Source organism: Gymnoscopelus braueri (genome assembly GCF_963280865.1).
Source record: "Gymnoscopelus braueri genome assembly, chromosome: 23".
NCBI lineage: Eukaryota > Metazoa > Chordata > Actinopteri > Myctophiformes > Myctophidae > Gymnoscopelus > Gymnoscopelus braueri.
In genome coordinates, this window is record NC_137625.1 from 5,135,539 (window position 1) to 5,157,604 (window position 22,066).

The 22,066-nt window shown below is 44.0% G+C and overlaps 1 protein-coding gene across 1 annotated transcript in view; it reads right to left on the reverse strand.

Annotated features, from left to right (window-relative positions):
- lrp6 (low density lipoprotein receptor-related protein 6) overlaps positions 1-22,066 on the reverse strand; it is a 105,296-nt gene that overhangs the window by 41,839 nt on the left and 41,391 nt on the right. The window contains exons 3-9 of the mRNA XM_080421294.1: positions 21,626-21,823; positions 18,464-18,660; positions 16,362-16,493; positions 12,584-12,810; positions 11,344-11,513; positions 10,136-10,307; positions 398-614 (exon numbers count right to left, since the gene is read on the reverse strand). Coding sequence (XP_080277420.1) covers positions 398-614; positions 10,136-10,307; positions 11,344-11,513; positions 12,584-12,810; positions 16,362-16,493; positions 18,464-18,660; positions 21,626-21,823 — 1,313 coding nt within the window. The remainder of the gene's footprint in view (positions 1-397; positions 615-10,135; positions 10,308-11,343; positions 11,514-12,583; positions 12,811-16,361; positions 16,494-18,463; positions 18,661-21,625; positions 21,824-22,066) is intronic.

Consider the following 22,066-nt stretch of genomic DNA (forward strand, 5'->3'; position numbering starts at 1 on the left):
ACACACACGAAAATAATAATAATCCTAAAAATAACATACAAAAAGAATGGTGATATGATATTTTTCCCTGTCGCCCACCCCTAGTCGTAATGCTTGATTTGTAGACCGGCTACCGAAAATAGCAGATCTATTGTTGTAGTTGTAGATTGGCTATTTTTGGAGGGCGACTCGCACACACGACAAAGCATAAAATGACATGTCTTAGTTCTACTGGATCTCTTGTCCACTAGTCCCTCCCTAACATTTTAGTCTAGTTAGTACTTGTTGACGAAATATTTGGTCATAGTTTTAGTCATCATTCATAGTGTAGTTTATTTAGACTTTATTTCGTTTTCATCAGTGAAAAAAGGGCCCTGCTGCAGTGATCTGTGGAGGACACTGTGCGCGCTGTGCTTACCGGTGACCTGGTGGACGTAGGTGGCCTTGAGGCCCATCAGGTCGGGCAGCTGGTCGATGATGAACTCCCTCTCGGCCGTGTGCTTGTGGACGCGCTCGATGCTGCGGCGCTGCCAGTCCGTCCAGTAGATGAAGTCTCCCAGCAGGGTGAAGCCGAAGATATGAGGCAGCTTGTCCTCCACCAGCACCCTGCGGCCCGTCCCGTCCATGTTCATCACCTGAATGAGACACACACCCAGAGAGAGAGCCATGTTTATCACCTGAATGACACACACAACCATGTTCATCACCTGAATGACGCACACAAACACAGAACCATGGGTCAGAAAGGTGGACAAGTGCTTCTCAAAAAGAAGGCATAACAAACAAAAAAAACGCAACATTGTCTCTCTGACAATAGTAGCTGCTTCAATTTCTGACACATCAAACTACTAATGCTAAAAATAATCACCTCCTACCCCACAGCGGACGGAGGGAGGTCACGGCTAAACGTGGATCATATGGGACTGGGGGTTTTGGTGGACCCTCGCTTTCAAAACGTTTGCGGTCGTAAAACCTTCGACGCGAGGCTAAAATGTCACAAGTCAGACGAGGCGATAGCGTCTGGCTCTACAATTATGGTCTCGTTTTTTACGTCACGCAAAGAGCCACCTGAGGACTGCACTGTAAACAGTGGCGGCTCTGTTAGCAAAGCTCTCCATTGTTTCCCCCAACGGCACCGAGGCCAAACCCAGAGACCCGTTCCAACACCAAACCACAAATCCTTGCTAACAGCCTGTTCCCAGGGTGTTGGACGGACGGACGGACGGACGGGGGCCCCTAGTCTTTTAACCACTTACAACCCTAGCAGCATCCATATGCTGGCGGAGGGGGGCTAGTCTTTTAACCACATTTGCCAGAAATAGCCGATCTACAAGCTCACAACGTAAGCCATTGTCTTCTACAGGGTTAAAAGAGTGTGTGTGTGTGTGTGTGTGTGTGTGTGTGCACGTGTGTGTGTGTGTGTGTGTGCGCGCGTGTGTGTGTCAAACGGTGATGTTAGCTCAGTGGTTCCCAAACAGTGGTCTGGGACCCATTTTTATGTTTTTCTTTTCGTTTTGCTACATTTCTTTTTCAAATCATAATTATACTTTTTTTAAATAAAAAAAGTAAAATCTCAATTAAAACAAATTTTATAAAAAACTTTAAGTAATTTAATATATATATATATATCAAATCAAAGAAGAAACACCTTGTGAGCTTGCCTATCTTGCAAGCTCACAACCCTTCGGAATTGCGCGAAGCGTTGGTGTGAGCTTGTCGATCGGCTATTTTCACTAGTTTGGGTCCCAAAGGGGGGACGACGACGACGATGACATCATCATTTCTCCTCTGGGTCTGAAGCTAACGTCTTTTTTTGGGAACCACTTTGTTAACTATAACTCTGATTGAGTTTCCACATTGTTGTCTTGCGACCGCCGTGGACGTGCGTGAGCGAGCGTGCACGCACGCACGCACGTGCACGCGCCCAGAGCCCCAGCAACCTGGCAGCAAGCATTCTCAGTGGCGCTAATTAGAAGCAGCAGCCCGGAGCGAACCGACAACGGCACATATGGCCGCCACATTTCCTCTCTCTCTCTCTCTCTCCCTCTCTCTCTCCCCTTCTCGCCGAGCAAAAGTTCTTGACGTCTTACTAAATGTCCCGCCGTGTTGTACAGCAGCGGGGGTCACTCTCCAACACGTCACATGTCACAAAAAAACTACGCTTCAGACGCCCCCAAAACAAACTGACATGACTACTAGTACTACTCGGCCTTAACCCATCAAGACCTGGAACTGTGTCATTTTTTGAGCTAAAAAGCATTATTTTACACTTTGGGCTATTCAAAAATAGCAGATATACAAGCTCATAGCGCGGCACCGAGTGCCGCGCTATGAGCTTGTAGATCTGCTATTTTTGAAAAATTGTGAAAATGTGTGCAAATCTTCTGAATATATATACTTTTAAAGCGAACATTTTTAACTGAAATCTTTGCTTCTGGGGGTCCCTGGAACAAAATATTTTGATGGGGGTCCGCGGCCAAAAACATAATTTTGGGGGTCCTTGACATGAAAAAGATTGAGCACCACTGATATAGAAACATATGTTTTTCAGAAAACTGTTGAGATTTAGGAGACATGTAGAATCGGCTTCAGGTCTTAATGGGTTAAGCCCATGAACCCACCAAATTCCAACACACTTTGCTAGCTTGGGATGTCTCAGGGTAGAAGACAGGGTTAAGCAAATATCAATGGGATTGGTATTTAAGATAATCAATCAAAAGGGACAGTGCCCTCAATACCCTCATACCTGTTTAACTACCCCTGGGGGTCCCCCGGACCCCACTTTGGGAACCGACGCTACATGAGACAATAAACTCCTTGAACAGCAGACGAGCGCCACCCAGTAAAATGTGCTAATTGATCCATTAGAGTTACATTAACAGAGCGTGACTCTCTCTTTCATGGTGGTTTAATATAAAATGCCATCCAAGCACACACATCTAAGTACATTTCAACGGGTGGTGCATAACAAAAAGTAAAGTTCAAAAATACTCAAATAATCTACAATCTAGGCGTTTAGCAGGAGGTTCTTATCCAGAGTTTACAATAAGCAAGACAATAACCAGTGGTGGTAAAAGTACTCAAATGTTTTACTTACATTGGAGTATCAATACTGCATTGTAGAAATACTCTGTTACAAGCAAAAGTCCTGAATTCTAAATTGACTTGTAAAAGTACAAAAGTATTGGAATCAAAATGTGAGCTTGTAGATCTGCCATTTTCAAATGGCCGAAATGTATATAGGGGCTGAAGTGGTTAATGTATGTTTTGTAATAATAATAAAAATCTACAAAATAACTAAAGTTTTCAAATAATTGTAGTGGAGTAAAACGTACAATATTTGCCTAGTGGAGTAGAAGTAAAAGTACTGAACACTGGAAATACTCTGATAAAGCAAAAATACCTCAAAATTGTACTAAAGTAGGCTACAGTACTTGAGTACATGTACTTAGTTACTTTACACCACTGTAAAGAGAGACAGTGTAGTACCTTAGGACACTTAGGACCAGGTAAACCAAGAACCAAGCATCAATTTAAACAATATGCACTAGGGGTGTGTCGATATACTAATTTCACGATACACGATATTGGGCTCACAATATTGATACGATATGTGGCACTTTTTTATTATGTTGACAAGGATGAGGCCGCACAGCTCTTAGCCACGATGCAGAAAGTTTATTTAGAATGAAAAGAAACCAACGTTTCGACAATACAGTCTTCCTCAGGGTTTAGCGTAATCCTTTTTGATTTTTTTTTTTTTTTTCAATTTTCTATACGGCACATTTCATTGTAACACCACCGGAAATGGAATTATTCGGGATCACGTTTTGCCGATCCCGTCGGCCTCCATTCTAAAGCGCACACTAAATCGCCATTTTCTTCGATTGTAGTTTTTCTCCTCGCTGATCACTGTTTAACATAAACCGTTCTAACTACAACATGGCGGCTCCGTTTGACACGTGGTTTTCACTGGTAGACGCAGGGAGATCTCCGCGATGTATACAAACAGTGCACAGCTCAATCTTAAGGATTTTAACGAGGTCTATGGCGACGTGAAAAAAACAAAAAACAACAATAAAACGTTGGCACTGGTGAGTACATTATGAGATTAACCTCTGGCGGTCAATGTGTTAATTAAATAATTGTTATTTTGATCAACGTCTGCCTCTTATCTCTCCTATTGGTACCAAGTTCTACCAACATCAATACAGCAAGTTTTGGGTCCGAGAGGCTAAATCTCATTGAATGGTGGTCCGTGGCTCAAATGCTGAAAAAAATAACGGACCTTGACATGAAAAAGGTTGAAAACCACTGCTCTAGACAACGCTCAAAAACGGGACAGCTGGTCCCCTCCGCCAAAGTAGCCTGACAGAGCGTTGCGGGTTCGAGTCCCGGCCTTTGCTGCATGTCACTCCCCATCTCTCTCCTCATTTCCTGTCAGCCTACTATCTTTTGAAAAAAATATGTAATGTAGGAAACGGGAAAAAAAGGGGATATTTTACTTGCAACCCATAAAAATGTACTGACAACCTACGTGTGAAACTCTAATTCATAGAAAGAAATGACAGAAGGATGTGAGAAATTATAAGAAATTATAAGAACTGAATTCATTTCATTATTTTTATAGGAAAATCTCATGAACAAGCGCCTGTATAACTGCTATTGAGTCCATTCCATGATCAACACACTGGAGCAATACTACACACACACACACACACACACACCTTTGTATTACTATACTTGTGAGGACATCAAAATTATAGGACGGCATTGAAACTAGCCGATCTACAAGCTCAGAACGCAATCAGGCATAGCTCTAACCACAACCCCTAAAGCTAACCTCTAAATGTCTAATCCTAACCTGAATCTTTTACCAACTGAAAGCCTCAACTCTACAGATCTTTTTCAACGAAAAAAAACAAAAACAACAACAATCTATCTTGCGAGGGATAAGGAAAAAATTATCCTCAGACTCCTCACAATGGCTATTTCTCAAATTCTACAACTTGTGGGGACAGTTGGCCCTCACAAGTACACACACACACACACACACACACACACACACACTAGTGCTGCACGATTAATCGAAAATTGATCTCGATTCAGACACCTATGCGATCTCGATTTTAAATTATGACGATTTCTTTTTCAATTAAAAAAAATGTTTTTGCTTAATATTTTTATATTTACAAGAGAATTGTGTGAGAATTGTGATCTCAATTCTTATGGAGGAAAATCGTGATTCACATTTGAGCAAGAATCGTGCAACACACACACACACACACACACACACACACACACACACACACACACACACACACACACACACACACACACACACACACACACACACACACACACACACACACACACACACACACACACACACACACACACACACACACACACACAGCAGAGTGTATATATATATAAATATAAAATGAAGTTTCCATCCTCAGTGAGATGGCCTCAGCCAGAAGGTCTACTCAGGGTTGGGAGTAGTGACCGCAGTGCGGTGTGGCTTTCACATTCTGGGTCTATTCTAAACAGAGCAGACCGCAGTGCAGAGTGGAGGCCACAATCGGAACCAGATGTGGGCTCCCGCCGCAAAAACCCAGTTCTGCTCAGAAAACCCAAGTGAACAAACCCAGCCTGCCCTCTTGTGCCTCACCTCCTCCCCCCACCTACCTACCTACCTACCCCACTATACCCTCCTCCTGCCCAGCCTACCTACCCCGACTTTATCCCATCACCACCCACCCACCCACCCATCACCAGGCTACTGAAACATCCTCATACGTTCTATAGCAGTGCTTCCCAAACATTGGGTCGGGGGACACATTTTTATGGGTCATGAGTAAATATCCCTTTTTTTATTTCCTACAGTTTTCTAAAGTTATTTCAAAAGATATATATATATATATATATATATATATATATATATATATATATATATATATATATATATATATATATATATATATATAATATAAATATATTTTTAAAGAACTCCATCAAATCAAATTCCATGAATAAACAAAACTTTTTATTAACCACTTTAAACCCCATTATGGGTAACCGGAGTCCCTCAGGGCTCAATACTAGGGTCTTTTCGGTTTTCCGTTATTGTGGGGAAAGCTTCCACTGAAAATAGCCGATGGACAAGCTTACAACAGCGGAAGCTTTCCCCACAATATGCTGGGGTTTAAGTGGTTAAGTAGTGAACAGAGCAGATCAAGTGAAAGTGGAGAGGCCCGCGAACAGGGAGCTAGCAGCATGTTGCCCCCCCCCACTCCCCCCCCACCCACCCTGCATGTTACATCTGTACCAAATCCCCCTGGTCAACACAAGGCCCTAAGTTTGTCCCGGGCTGACCTGTCAACACCCCTTAAAGTGCCGACATTTAACGATCTACGTTTTTCTGAGAAGCGGGGTGGGGGAGGGAAGAGCTTTGATGTGGCGAGCAGCGCAGCGCGGAGGAAGTGGTGCCTCGCCGCCCAGCGCTGCCGAGAGGGGGGGACGACCGGGGCCGGCCCGGGGACCCCCTGTACATGACTGACACGCTGCCGCACAGGAGGACGCAAGCTGTTTGGATTGGCAAATTGTCGAAGCTAACGAGGGAGTTAAGGGACGAGGGGAGGGGGTGGGGGGGGGTTTCTTGACAGAAATCGACACTTACTGTGCGAGATCGAGATCTGGGATTTATTCCGGCAAGTCTGTCTTCTATTCACCAGTTCCGCAAAGAGCTCAGATTCTCAAAGTCAAAATAAAGTACAGTTCTGATGCTTAGTACTCTACGGCTGATAACAATGTTAGAGGGGGGGGGGGGGGGGTCATTAAAAAGAGGTTTATATCACAACTAAAATAACCACTGAATCAAACAGGACAGCCTAATTTGGTGTTTGTGAGGATGCGGGAGTGCATTTGAAAAGGCCTTTAACCCATTAAGACCTGGAACCGTGTCATTTTTTGATTTGAGCTAAAAAAGCATTATTTTACACTTTAGGCTATTAAAAAATAGCAGATATACAAGCTCATAGCGCGGCACCGAGTGCCGCGCTACGAGCTTGTAGATCTGCTATTTTTGAAAAATCGTGAAAATGTGTGCAAATCTTTGAATATATATATATTTAAAGCGAACATTTTTAACTCAAATCTTTGCTTCTGGGGGGTCCCTGGAACAAAATATTTTGATGGGGGTCCGTGGCCAAATAAATATCATTTTGGGGGTCCTCGACATGAAAAAGATTGAGCACCACTGATATAGAAACATACGTTTTTCAGAAAACTGTTGAGATTTAGGAGACATGTAGAATCGGCTTCAGGTCTCAATGGGTTAAAAAAAAAATGAGTCAGTTTTTGGTTCTTGTTCCGCCACAGGAAGGAAGGACTTCATTCGGAGCACGTCTCGTCTCAGGGGCAGAGCGTGCGTGGCGTGGGGGGGGGGTGTAGTGGTGGGGTATGTCTGCCTTGGCAGCGACCACGGAGGGTCTTGTTGGTTGATGATGATGCCAGAGGCTCCCTGGCGAGTGCCACCATCACCACCATCGCCGCCCCGACTGAGGAGCAGCTAAAAGCTGTCCGCCCGCCGCTACGCTGCAGGGGGTCCGCCTGCTGCAGACGGCCCGATAAAAGCCCCCCCCCCTCGCTCCAGACCCCCTGCGGCGTCAGCCTCCATTATCCGTCAGGATTACCAGCGTGATTGGCTCTGCTTCGTCGTCCGTCCCTCCCACCCTCTGCCGGTTTCAACGCCAAGCGTTTTTTATTTATTTTTGTGCCAAGCACAGAGCCTTGGCACACGCACTCGCACGAAAAGAAGAGCGTATTGCAAGAGCTGAGGAGAGGAGAGGGGGGAGAAGAGAGGAGAGGAGAAGGGGGAGAAGAGAGGAGAGGGAGGAGAAGAGAGGAGAGGGAGGAGAAGAGAGGGGGGAGGAGAGGAGAAGGGGGAGAAGAGAGGAGAGGGAGGAGAAGAGTGGAGAGGGGGGAGAAGAGAGGAGAGGGAGGAGAAGAGAGGGGGGAGAAGAGAGGAGAGGGAGGAGAAGAGAGGAGAGGAGAAGGGGGAGAAGAGAGGAGAGGGGGGAGAAGAGAGGAGAGGAGAAGGGGGAGAAGAGAGGAGGGAGGAGAAGAGAGGAGAGGGGGGAGAGGAGAGGAGAGGAGAGGGGGGAGAAGAGAGGAGAGGAGAAGGGGGAGAAGAGAGGAGAGGGAGGAGAAGAGAGGAAAGGAGAAGGGGGAGAAGAGAGGAGAGGGGGGAGAAGAGAGGAGAGGAGAAGGGGGAGAAGAGAGGAGACGGAGGAGAAGAGAGGAGAGGGGGGAGAAGAGAGGAGAGGAGAAGGGGGAGAAGAGAGGAGAGGGAGGAGAAGAGAGGAGAGGGGGGAGAGGAGAGGAGAGGGGGGAGAGGAGGGAGAAAAGAGGAGAGGAAAGGGGGAGAAGAGAGGAGATGGAGGAGAAGAGAGGAGAGGGGGGAGAAGAGAGGAGAGGAGAAGGGGGAGAAGAGAGGAGAGGGAGGAGAAGAGAGGAGAGGGGGGAGAGGAGAGGAGAGGGGGGAGAGGAGGGAGAAAAGAGGAGAGGAAAGGGGGAGAAGAGAGGAGAGGGAGGAGAAGAGAGGAGAGGGGGGAGAAGAGAGGAGAGGAGAAGGGGGAGAAGAGAGGAGAGGGAGGAGAAGAGAGGAGAGGGGGGAGAAGAGAGGAGAGGAGAAGGGGGAGAAGAGAGGAGAGGGAGGAGAAGAGAGGAGAGGGGGGAGAAGAGAGGAGAGGAGAAGGGGGAGAAGAGAGGAGAGGGAGGAGAAGAGAGGAAAGGAGAAGGGGGAGAAGAGAGGAGAGGGGGGAGAAGAGAGGAGAGGAGAAGGGGGAGAAGAGAGGAGGGAGGAGAAGAGAGGAGAGGGGGGAGAGGAGAGGAGAGGGGGAGAGGAGGGAGAAAAGAGGAGAGGAAAGGGGGAGAAGAGATGAGAGGAGAGGGGGAGAGGAGAGGAGAGGAGAGGAGAGAGGCTTGTGCTGCTAAGCGGCGGCTACAGTCTGTGACATTCCGGACGACTGTAGCGAGGTCACGTTTTTTTCAAAGTGACAGCAGATACAGGATGTGTTCGCTGAAAGTCTATATATATATATATGGTTAAAGTGGTAAAGATGCTCTGTTTTCAAGTTAAACTCCTGCGTTCAAAAGCTTCTAGATTCTACAAAATGCCTTCTTAATCCTAACAGTTTTCTGAAAAACATGTGTTGCCATGTCAGTGGTGCTCAAACCTATGTACCTTTCAAGCATGCGTGATTCGGCCAATGGAGACTGTCGGGGGGGGGCGCGGTTTCGATTCCCGGGGCCGGGGTTTGCCCAACGTTCCGGTTGCAACCCAAATCACGTGTCAAGGACCCCCAAAATGATATGCATTTGCAGTGGTGGAAAAAGTACTCAAATTCTTTACTTAAGTAAAAGTACCAATACTGCAATATAAAAATACTCTGTTACAAGTAAAAGTCCAGAATTCAAAATTTACTTGAGTAAAAGTACAAAAGTATTGGCATCAAAATGTACTTAAAGTACCAAAAGTAAAAGTACAAACATATTTGAAAATAGCAGATCTACAAGCTCACAACGCGTCGCGTATTTTCAAATAGCCTAGGTATAAAATATGGCTAAAGTGGTTAATGTATGTTTTATAATATAATAATTTATATCCGAAAAGTAACTAGTAACTAAAGTTTTCAAATAATTGTAGTGGAGTAAAAGTACAATATTTGCCTCTGAGATGTAGTGGAGTAGAAGTAAAAGTATTGGAAATTGGAAATACTCAAGTAAAGTACAAATACCTCAAAATTGTACTTAAGTACAGTACTTAAGTAAATGTACTTAGTTACTTTCCACCAAAGCATTTGGCCATCGACCCCCATCTCAAAATATTTTGTTCCAGCGATCCCCAGAAGCAAAGATTTGAGTAAAACACTTTTGCTAATAAAAAAAATAAATATATATGCATATATATATATATATTCAAAGATTTGCACACATTTTCAAGTGAAAAAAAAAGGGGAAAAAAGGCAGATCTACAAGGGGGACAAAAACTGGAAACAGAAAATGGTGGGACTCTCTCTTCCCAGTCCCTCAACAACAGCCTATGGAAGAAAGAAAGAAAGAGAACACATGCACCACCACCAAAACCAACCTCGATCTTGTCGGTCTTGGCGTCTCCCCAGTACATCTTGTGTTCGTCGTAGTCCAGCGCCAGGCCGTTGGGCCAGCCCAGGGACGTGTTGACCATGACCAGGCGCTCCGTGCCGTCCAAATCGGCGCGCTCGATCTTGGGCACCTCGCCCCAGTCGGTCCAGTACATGTACCTGGTGGTGGGATCGACCAGAGAGAAAAAAGACAAGACAAGACACCCGTTAGGAAAACTATCGCTCTCGATCATGGAGATACACAGCCATAGAAATGCGGTCCCAGGGGTCCTGGGGGGGGGGTGCCAGGGGGTCCCCAGCTGTTCAAAAATGGTAGAGAAGTACAAGAAATTTTTTTTGTTTAAACTTTTTCAAATCTTTTGAAATATATATACATTTTATTTTTTAACCCTTTAACACATTGAATGCCAATCGCGTAGATCTACGCGAACCGCCGATTCCCATTGAAAGTGCCCCAGGTGCACTTTCCGAATTCTTTTGATCCATTTCCGTTTCCGGTTTGAGGACCGGAAACCGAATTATTCGGGTTCCGTTTTTTTCGATCGTATCCGCTTCCTGTCTGGGATCCTGTTTAAAACTCGATTTTCTCGGTTGTTGTTTTTCTCCTCGCTGATCACTGTTTAGCGTTGATCCGCTGTATCTTCAAGATGGCGGCTCGGATTTGGAAACTGTTTTCGCTGGCCGTTTCTCACAGATCCGCTGTGTGTTTAGAACCAAATGAACGCGCACTTTTAACTTATTTAGCGAGGTCTGTGGCGACATGAAAAAAACAAAAAAACAACAATAAAACGCTGGCACTGGTGAGTACATTATGAGATTAAACTCTGGCATGGAATGTGTTAAGACCCGAGGCGATTCTTAAAAATGTTTTCCAAATCCTAACAGTTTTTTGAAAAAAATCGAAAAAGAATATTTTCGAGATTTTTCAAAAATAGCAGATCTACAAGCTCATAGCGCGGCACTCGGTGCCGCGCTATGAGCTTGTATATCTGCTATTTTTGAATAGCCATAGAAATCTAAAGTGACACAGATGCGTTCCAGGTCTCAATGGGTTAATGTAGGAAACGGAAAAAAGGGGACATTTACTCGCGACCCATAAAAATTGGTCCACAACCCAAACATGGGTCCCGACCCACTGTTTGCGAAACAGTGGTCTAATACAGTATACACACACAGAAGAACTTAACGACATTACCCTGCGACGGGGTCCAGGACGATGGCTCGGGGCTCGTCCAGGTCCTCGGAGATGAGGATCTTGCGCATGGTGCCGTTGAGGCGGGTCACCTCGATGCGGTCCGTGCCCGTGTCCGTCCAGTAGAGGTTGCGGGCGATCCAGTCCACGGCGATGCCGTCCGGGTGGTTGACCTGCCGGGGTGGGGGGGGGCACGAATTATTAAGGATTAAAAGTGAGATGAATAATCAGGGTTTCACAATTATCATGATTATCAGGCTTTATTTCGCAACACTATGGATGTATAAAATCACAAGAGAATGTCACAGTCAGGTTTTATTATTTTTTAACAGTTTCTGCCTTTCAAAACAAAATAATACAGCAGCCAATAATGTTTTTATAGATACAAATAAACAAAAAGTATAATGTCTATGGAAGTAAATCAAAGCTACATGTTTAAACGCCCATGTAGGCTGCAGGTTCTCTGTCTGCAAGGCTCTTCAACTGGATTACAAAATAGTATTTTTAGCATTTCCATTGAACTTGAATAAAGTTTGTTTTGTTTTTAAATCACGATTATTATTTAACCTCTACGGTAAATTAATTGTGACGTTTTGAATAGCAGTTAAAGTAATACTAGGTAACTTTAAAAAAAAAAAAAAAAGTTAAATTGTATATCTTTTTGTTTCACAACACCCACTCCATGAATTTCACCCCCGAAAGCCTTTTCTATTATATGTTCTATTGAAACGGTGGCAGGCCGCCCTTCCCGCGAAAATGACATCATCCGGCCAGAAAACGGAAATGCACCGGTTTCCTGTTTGGCCAGGAACTACCGCACCGGTTTCCTGTTAGGCCAGGAACTACCACGCTAATAACAAAAAGGAATCTCAGGCTGTTTTTAAGACATTATAGGATTTGAAGATCAACAGCAAAAGAAAACACAGCTCACGGTAACTAATGCTCCACTGGCTAAGAGAAACGATCCATAGATAGTATAAAACAATTAAAAGAACGCTTTTTGAAACGCTTCCGGTGAAAACAAATGGAATTCTGGGTAATGCAGGAATAAACGAAAGACCTGCAGTGACGGTAATGACCAGCAGAGGTTGCTGGTATTACTTTAACCACTTACAAACCCCGGCATCCGTATTGTGGGGGAAAATAGTCGATCTACAAGCTACATAGTTAACGTAGAGCAAAAACAGTAAAGGGACTAGCATAGAGCCCTGAGGGTCTCCGGTCATAGTCCCCATCCCTTTACCTGAGAGGTGACCACCAGCTGGGCCTCGCTGCCGTCCAGGTAGGAGCGGCGGATGGCCTTGACCTCGTCGTCCGTCCAGTAGATGTGTCCGTCCACGGGGTCGTAGTCGATGGCGATGGCGTGGCGGATGTCGTCCGCCTGCAGGATGATGTCCGTGAAGTCGGGCGTGTCCAGCGAGATGCGCCGCAGGTCGGTCCGCCGGGCCAGCAGCAGGATCTGGGTGGCGCCTGGAGGGGTGGGGGTGCAGAGAGAGTAGATTGATTGATTTATTATTATTATCATTGAATACTTTATTAACAAGATTGTTAACAGCAGTGGTTCTCAAACTTTTTTGTGTCAAGGACCCCCAAATTGATATACATATTTGTCCACGGACCCCCCATCTGAAAATGTTTTGTGCCAGGGACCCCCAGAAGAGATTTAGATATTGTTTTTAATATTTTTGTTTTCAAAATAGTCCATTTTCAATATTTTTGAATAGCCAAAGTATAAAATATGGATGAAGTGGTTATACTGATTGTGACGCTATTACAAATTTAGCTGGGGACCTCCTGGTTGGTTTTGAGTTTGGATAGACATCTTTAACCCATTAAAACCGGGAAAACATCTGTGTCATTTTAGATGTCTTTGGCTATAAAAAAATTGCAGATATACGTATATACATACATGTAGATTGGTAATTTTTGAAAAATCATGTAAATTTGTGCAAATCTTTGAATATATGTTTTTTTAAAGCAAACAATTTTAACTAGCTGATCTACAAGCTTACAACGCGTCACAAAGCTTGTAGATCTGCCATTTCTGCTTTTTCTATATTTTAAAATGTATGAAAATTTTTCAACATGGAAACGATTATGACAAAACAATTGCGATTATCTCAAATAATTGCAATTAGACGAATACGTAATAATTGCGACAGGCCTAGTTGAGAGCTTGCAGATCTGCTACTTTCCGCCAAAGCGTTGGCCTATCATGACATGTGGGGTTGGTGTGGTTAATCCACCGTGGCTGTGTGGCGTTCAGCGGAGGCCATTAACAGCCTTGAACCCGTCATGTCCTCTGTCTGCAACACTGGAACTAACCCAGGAGGCTGTGCAGCGGAGGGGCGGCACAAAGGCAACGACTAATTTGCCACTCTTTAGCAAAGCTTTAAAAGACCCTAACTTAGCATTGTCTGGTGTGGATGGTGGGGTGGGGGGGGGGGGGGGAGGACGAGGAGGGGGGGTTAGGTCACATCGGGGGTCCCAGAAAGGGTAGAAGACGTGGCTGGAGGGAGGGAGGGGAGGGAGGGGAGGTAGGCTAACAATAGCCAGATGTAACCCTGATGTCAGGGGGCTTTTGGGGTGAGGGCTGGACCCCAAACGTCTGGCCAAAACCAAACCACTGGATGGTGTGTGATTTAAGAAGGGGGGTGGGGGGGGGGGGGGGGGGGGGTGGAAATGAGAATCCACCGACCAAGCGCTGAAATGGTTAAAAAGCCAGCGTGGTGAATGGGGGCATTGTGTGTGTGTGTGTGTGTGTGTGTGCAGGGGGAGCATGTGATCCCCTCCCCCGCTCTGCTGCTGCTAGCCTCGCTCTGTTGACTGGGGGAACTCAAGCAAAAAATGTAAATAAAAGACAGAGATCGGGAGAGTGTGTGTGTGTGTGTGTGTGTGTGTGTGTGTGTGTGTGTGTGTGTGTGTGTGTGTGTGTGTGTGAGAGACAGAGACAGAGACAGAGAGAGGGAGAGAGAAAAAAAGCCAGGGGCTTGGATTCACACAGCTATCCCAGGCAGCGAGTGGAGTGGTGTTGCCATGGAGACCACAGGTCAGCCTGCACCACCTTCAGCTGGTCAGCCCCCCGCCCCCCCCCCCCCCACCCCCTCACAGAGATGGAGAGAGAGAGAGAGAGACGGAGAGAGAGAGACGGCTAGAGCTGTGGTTCTTCTCAAACATTGTCATGTCAAAGACCTCCCATAAGAGCAGATTTGTGCTAATTTCTTCCTAAATTATTCAAGATCTTTCCGTTTTTTTCCCAGATTGTTCAAAACTGTTAAAAAACACAAGACACTCAGAACACCTCGCATGAAACCCCCCCTCAAGGACTTCTGGGGGTCCCCGGACCCCACTTTGAGAACCACTGGGCTAGAGAACTCACACAGGGAACCCCCCCCTGGCTGGCTAGCACCTTGACTTTATCTGCATTGGACACCAGATAAGCAAAGGAACGGCCTTGACTAAAACCAAAACTAGATGAGGCCTCAACATTAAAACATACACACGTGGAGCAGTGTTCATTTTGTCGGTGACGAAGAATGCTGGTCGACTAGGCTATGATGGCTAAAACTAAGACTAAATATGATTGACAATTTCGTCAACAACTAGTGGAGAAGAGATCCAGTAGAACTAAAAGACAAGTCATTTTATGTTTGGTTGAGCTCGGGTGTTGCACTCTGAAAATAGCAGATCTACAAGCTCACAACGCGCCGCGCTGCGACACGTTGTGAGCTTGTAGATCGGCTATTTTCAGCATGCAACCAAGTGTAAAATCAGCCATTACGGCCTGCCAAAATACACTTAAACTTTTCAGATGACAAAAATACATCAAAAACTAAATGAAATTGTATTCAAAAGACTATGACTTAAAGGATGACTTCACCCATTTTTAACCATCTTCATATAATTAGTCCTCACTGATGCTCATGATAAAATGGTACTATTTCTGTGTTTCAGAGGAGGGCCGTGGACACTTCAGAAAACATTTTGTATTTAGATTTGTATTAACGTGAGAACTATGGCATCTATTATGGCATGCTAACTTTCCAGGAATAGAATTGCCTGCAGTTTCTATTAGCTAGGACTCCCCATCGACGTCCACAACTGTCCACAGCCCTCCTCTGAGACACAGTCTGATGAGTAGACCAACATGGCACCATACTATCATGAGCATTAGTGAGGACCAATTACGTGAAGATAAGTTGAAAATGGATGAAGTCGTCCTTTAACTAAATCACCAGTGTTCATTTTAACACATTGAGTGCCAAAAACGGTCCGGGCCGTTTTTCATAATCCAAACGAGGTGTGCCAAAAACAGTTATAACCGTTTTTGGAAAAAATATATATATTTTTTTTCCTTCACAGCACCAGGAGATATCATTTTTCGAAGATTTAGACTTTAATCCACTTCCTGGTTAACTTATGACTTCAAAAGCCTGTATCTCGGCTCCTGTGTACTTTATTTTTTACTATGTATTTTTGACTATTTTCAACTATTTTCAACTGGCTGCAACTATGGAACGGATTACCGAATGTTTATAATGTTTTTCCCTCGATTGTACGAGACCTCTATGTGTGTAATGAGGGGATCACCGGGAGGACGGTGATCACTGAAAATATTTTGTGACTACTTGAAAAAGGTTAAAAAATTGTTAAAAATCCAGGCACTGACTGTACCCTGTTTTAAAAAAACCCTGGCACTCAATGTGTTAACAGCAAGTTTTGATTTAATTTTAGTCATGTGAATAAAATTCCATTTAGTCTTAGTCATATTTTTGTCATCTAAATAGGCTATCATAAGATTTTTTGTCATTTTATGCTTGGTTGCGCTGACGATGTCATTGTTGCTAAATCTACAGTTGCTAAATCAACTGTAGATTTAGCAACAAGGACATCATCAGCGCAACCAAGCATAAAATGACTTGTCTTGATTCTACTGGATCTGGGGGTGTGGTGGGTATGGTGTGTGTGTGGGGCGTGGTGGTATGGTGTGTGTGTGGGGTACGGCGGGTGGTCCTCCTCACCGTCTCGGCAGGTGTTGTTGTTGTCCAGCAGCTGGACTCCGGTGGGACAGGCACACTGGTAGTAGGGCTTCACTGGGGACAGCAGGCACAGGTGAGAGCAGCCTCCGTTCTTCACTAAGCAGGGGCTGCTCACTGCAGAGAGAAACAAAACGCTGGGCTATAACGTGGTGGTGCCAGTGGTGGAAGAAGTACTCTGTTTTTTTTTTAAGTAGAAGCAAATAATAATGTTAATAGTACAGTAAGAGTATAAAACAGTAGTGCAACATCAACTGAAGCATTCAAAAATACAAAATAATTGATTACTGTAAATGACCATATCATCATGTGATGAATTACATGCCATCGGAATGACATAGGCTGGCATACACGCCGACACAGATGCCAGCATTTTCGGCAGTAACTATCAGCAGCTTTTCCCCATACTGGTATCGGAACAACTCTAGTATGCAGGCAGTGCAGGCGTACGCAGGCAGTGCAGGCGTACGCAGGCAGTGCATGGTATGCAGGCCAGGCATTGCATTGCAGTTCAGCGCAGCAGAGCGGGCTGGTGGCGCGGAAGCCGGTCCAACAAGGCCCTCATTGTTATTCACATCTGCTCCGAGGATGTGCGTCTGCCCGCCACCTGAAGCACCCGGAGCGGAGCGCATCACGTAGTAGAGGGAAGAAGAGACCAGGAGGAGGTTGTGACCGAATGTGGACCCCCACCACACACCCCTCCCTCCCTCTCCCCCCTCCCTCTCTCTCTCTCTCAGAAAAAAATCTTTGCACATGATGAGGGACAGAGAACAAGGGTTCTATTGTCTGTGTGGCCATCACACAAGAATGGGGGAAAATAGGTGAGTTGACTGCAAAGAGTGGGCCTTAAAAAGGAATCCACCGCCGCTTCGCTTCGTCTATTGTTATCGTGCACGTCTTGAGGAAAAACAAGAAAAATGGAGAAAAATAGATATGACAAAGGGGGGAGGGGGGGGGGCAGTGACTGACATGTAAACTGTCAGTCGCTGAGATCCACACACAAGCATCCTGAATAACACAAAATACCTTCTTTTTTGAAAGAATAAAAACACTATATCTGGACTAGAGATGCAACAGTTAATCAAACTAATTGATTTAAATTAAAGATGATAAAATGATCAATCTGAATCATTGTACAATGAAGTTTAATACACTGCTAAGTTAACCCATTAAGACCTGAAGCCGATTCTACATGTCTCCTAAATCTCAACAGTATTCTGAAAAATGAATGTTTCTATATCAGTGGTGCTCAATCTTTTTCATGTCAAGGACCCCCAAAATTATATGTATTTGGCCGCGGACCCCCATCAAAATATGTTGTTCCAGGGACCCCCAGATGCAAAGATTTGAGTTAAAAATGTTCGCTTTAAAAATATAAGTATTCAAAGATTTGCACACATTTTCACAAATTTTCAAAAATAGCAGATCTCGTAGCGCGGCACTCGGTGCCGCGCTATGAGCTTGTAGATCTGCTATTTTTGAATAGCCCAAAGTGTAAAATAATGCTTTTTAGCTCAAATCTAAAAATGAGACTTGAGAAAATTGAGTTCCAGGTCTCAATGGGTTAATTATGTGTTTACAAGTCTGTTAGACAGTGGTGTTCAAAAGGGGTCCTCAGAGTTAATACAGGGGGGCCGCCACATTTTTGAGTGATAGGAGCATTTCTTTTGCATTAACCACTTGAACCCTAGTTATCACTATTCTGAGGAGAACTTCAGCCAAAAAGCTTGTAGATCGGCTATTTTCGGCAAAGAGGTTTGGTGTAGAGGGAAATAAGAACAGACCAAGTACAGTAGTGAAAGGTCAAGGTTACGGTTGACCTAAGTATTTACAGTTCCAAGTGGTTAAATGTCTGAAAATACACATTAACGTGAATCCAACACAACAGCTTGACAATGCTGTCAAACAAGTCTTTGAAGCTATCTATGAAACCTAGGAAAAAGTTTAATCTGCAACACAGTTTTATACAATACGTAGTGAGGGGGTCCCTGCTTCATCTTTCTCTCAGCTAAGGGGTCCTTGGCCTGAACAACGTTGAAGACCCCCTGTGTTAGGACGTATTTTGGGTGGGCAGCCCTGCTACTCACATGAGGGCTGTCGCTTGGCACTGAACACGTGGATGTCCATGGGGGAGAAGATGTCGGAGTGGACCTTGCGTCGCTCTTCCCCCGTCTGCTTCCTGCAGGAGTGGATGGAGTGGGTGTTCCAGTCGGTCCAGAACAGCGTGTCCTCGTACAGGGTCAGGGCGAAGGGGTGGGGGAGGTCGCCTTTGACCACCACGTCCCTGGAAGCACATCATCATCATCACATCAATACGATCATTCATCATTAGCTCATCATGCCGTTATAGGTGAAATTGTCCGACTTTTGGAAGATTTAACCAGTATTGGAGAACCGGACTAGAGTCACAACTGTACTTTGATCGCTTTCTTTCGTCTACACCAAGTACATACAGCAAAAATAGACGATCTACAAGCTCACAACGTGTCGCATTGTAGCTGGGCTATTTTCTGGTGAAGGGTTTTGGTGTGAAGGGGGAAAAGCAGTACTGAGCCAACTCAGCTCTAGTACCCTGTAGACTCTAGTAGTTAACACATTGAGTGCCAGGTTTTTTTTAAAACAGGGTACAATCAGTGCCTGGATTTTTAACCATTTTTGAACCTTTTTCAAGTAGTCACAAAATATTTTCAGTGATCACCGTCCTCACGGTGATCCCCTCATTACACACACACACACAGGGGTCTCGTACAATCGGGGGAAAATATTAAAAACATTAGGTAATCCGTTCCATAGTTGCAGCCAGTTGAAAATAGTCGAAAATAGTCAGAAATACATAGTAAAAAAAAAAGTACACAGGAGCTGAGATACAGGCTTTTGAAGTCATAAGTTAACCAGGAAGTGGATTGGAGTCTAAATCTTCAAAAAATGATATCTCCTGGTGCTGTGAAGGAAAAAAATTATAATAATAAAAAAAAAATATATATATAATAATAATAAAAAAATCCAAAAACGGTCATAACCGTTTTTGGCACACAACGCATGGCTTCTCAAAAACGGCACTCAATGTGTTAAGTCAACAGGATGTAAGTGCTTATGTAAGATGAATGCAAAAAATATAAAGACTTTAAAACAGCGTTGCCAAACTGGTGGCCCCATAGAATCTGCCAAGGAGTCCAAGCTGGCCCGTCTGATGATTTTGATGAAAAAGAAACAAATATGACAATTTATTTATGTAACCGTTACCGCTCTGATGACGCCCTCGCCGCTGAGAGTGTTGTGTAAACAACATGAACAATAGGCAGCAGTTACTGAACCTGCCGGCTCTTCACTTTGCATAAACTATGTCATCATCAGACACTGTATAAACACACAGAATACTCAGGTAAGTATCACCTGTTAGCCAAGCTGAGGCGGATCGCTGCTGTGGTTCAAAATGACGTCCAAAAAGAGAAAGGTCGACATCGAAGGTCGGGTATTCGACGGATAAATTGGAAAGTCAGAAATCACTTTTTCTTCTGTGAGTTCAAGGGCAAACCTGTGTCTCTCGTATGCTTGCAAAAAAGTATTCTGTTGCAAAGGAATACTCAACACTATCAGACTACACTGAGAGATGGCACACAGAGAAAAATAAAACAATTACGGCGGAGGAGGGGACACAGAACGCAAAAGTTAAACGAGCTGGAAGCAGCATTGCAAAAAAAAAAAAAACAGCAATCCATGTTTACCAAAAGTCAGGAGACTCTTATCTCAACATCTATCTCTATGTGAACAGGCTTTTTTCTATAATAAATCCAAACTGCTCTCCCACAGGTGACAAATAGACATCTGGAGTGACATTATGAAAACAACGACTGCTCACAAACTGGTCCCTAAGGTTGACAGGTTGGTTAATGCCAAGAGGTGTCATGACTCTCGTCAGGTGTCTGGAAGCAGTGGTGGAAAAAGTTATACATTTTTTTACTACAGTAAAAGTATCAATACTCCAATGTAGAAATACTCCATTTCACAAGTTTTCAAATGTATAAAAATATTTTGAAGATCGGCTATTTTCAAATGGCCGAAGTGTATATAGGGCTGAAGTGGTTAATGTATGTTTTGTAATAATAATCAAAATCTACAAAGTAACTAGTAACTAAAATGTTCAAATAATTGTAGTGAAGTGAAAAGTATAATATTTGCCTCTGAGATGTAGTGGAGTACAAGTAAAAGTACTGGAAATATTTACTTCTCGAGTACTTAAGTACAGTACTTGAGTAAATGTACTTAGTTACTTTACACCACTGTCAGGAAGTAGCAAGGGAAAGATGAGCGACACCATGCACTGCACTTCAACATGTAGCAAGCAGTGCGGTGATGTATTGAGCGTCACATTTAGTTTCTTATGGAGAATGAGAAGTGAAACATCTTGTAGTTATCGCAGGGACAGTTTTCTACATTTCTGTCCTATTCAAGATGTTTATTCATGGGAAGGGAGGGGCTGCCAAAACAAAAATAGCATTGTTTCTTCATATCTCATCACAAATTTCTTTTAGCCTACAAATGAAATACCAATCATAAAAATACTCATCATTAAAAAAATGAATTTGTAAAGTGAGACTTAAGTTATAGCCGAGTCTGAGACAGCAAGTTGAAAAAACAAAAAAGGTAGTGACAGACCCATGCACAACAAACAAACAAAAGATAAAACAAAAATAAATATATACATCAAAGCCAGTCTCTTAGATATGGAAAGAAAGTGTGAAACGGCTGCCTGTCATTCACTTTCAACATGGATAAAAGCATTCTTCAGATGGGGCAGATTTTTCTATTTGGACATTATAGCCTGTTCTGGCCCATGGGCCACCTGTTGCCTACCCACTAGTCCCTAACACTGGGTTAGGGACCCATTTGTGGGTCACGATTAAATATCCCATTTTTCGTTTCCTACATTTTGTTTTTTATTATTATTATTTAAAAATATAAAAAAACAAAAACAATGTCACAATCTTTCATGAATTAAAAACTAATTCTAAAATGTTTCCAAAGAATTTCATAAATAAATGAAAAAATAAATCCCCAAAGAAATGTCATTAATTAGAATAAAAAACTAGTGAAAATAGCAGATCTACAAGCTCACAACGCATCGCATTGCGGAGCGTTGTGACTCAGAGCTTATGGGTCGGCTATTTTCACTAGTTTGGGTCAAAGGGTCTCGACTGTTTAGATGGGACAGAAGCTAGTGTGATGGAGGGGGGGGGGGGGTACTGTACCTTGAGGTTCCGTCCAGGTTGGAGCGGTGTATAAAGTTGTATTTAGCGTCGGCCCAGTACAGTTTCTGTTGGCTGTAGTCCAGCGTCAGACCGTTGGGCCAGTAGATGTCCTTGTCGATTATCATAGCGCGATTAGTCCCGTCCATGCCCGCTCTCTCGATCTTTGGAATTTCACCCCAGTCCGTCCAATACATGTACCTAGCAGACCAGAGGAGAACAACACAGCCACGTCAGGAACTGCCGTTGCATGAAGAAAATGTATACAATATTTCTGTCACTCATACACAATGATGCATAATTGTCGGTCATAATCACCACCAGACATCATCATAATAATAACACCAGGGAACAGAAGAGGAAGACAAAAGCGGCAGTGGTTCTCAAACGTTTTCATGTCAAATGTTGGCAGCACCAACCCCCAAATTAATACGTATTTGGCCA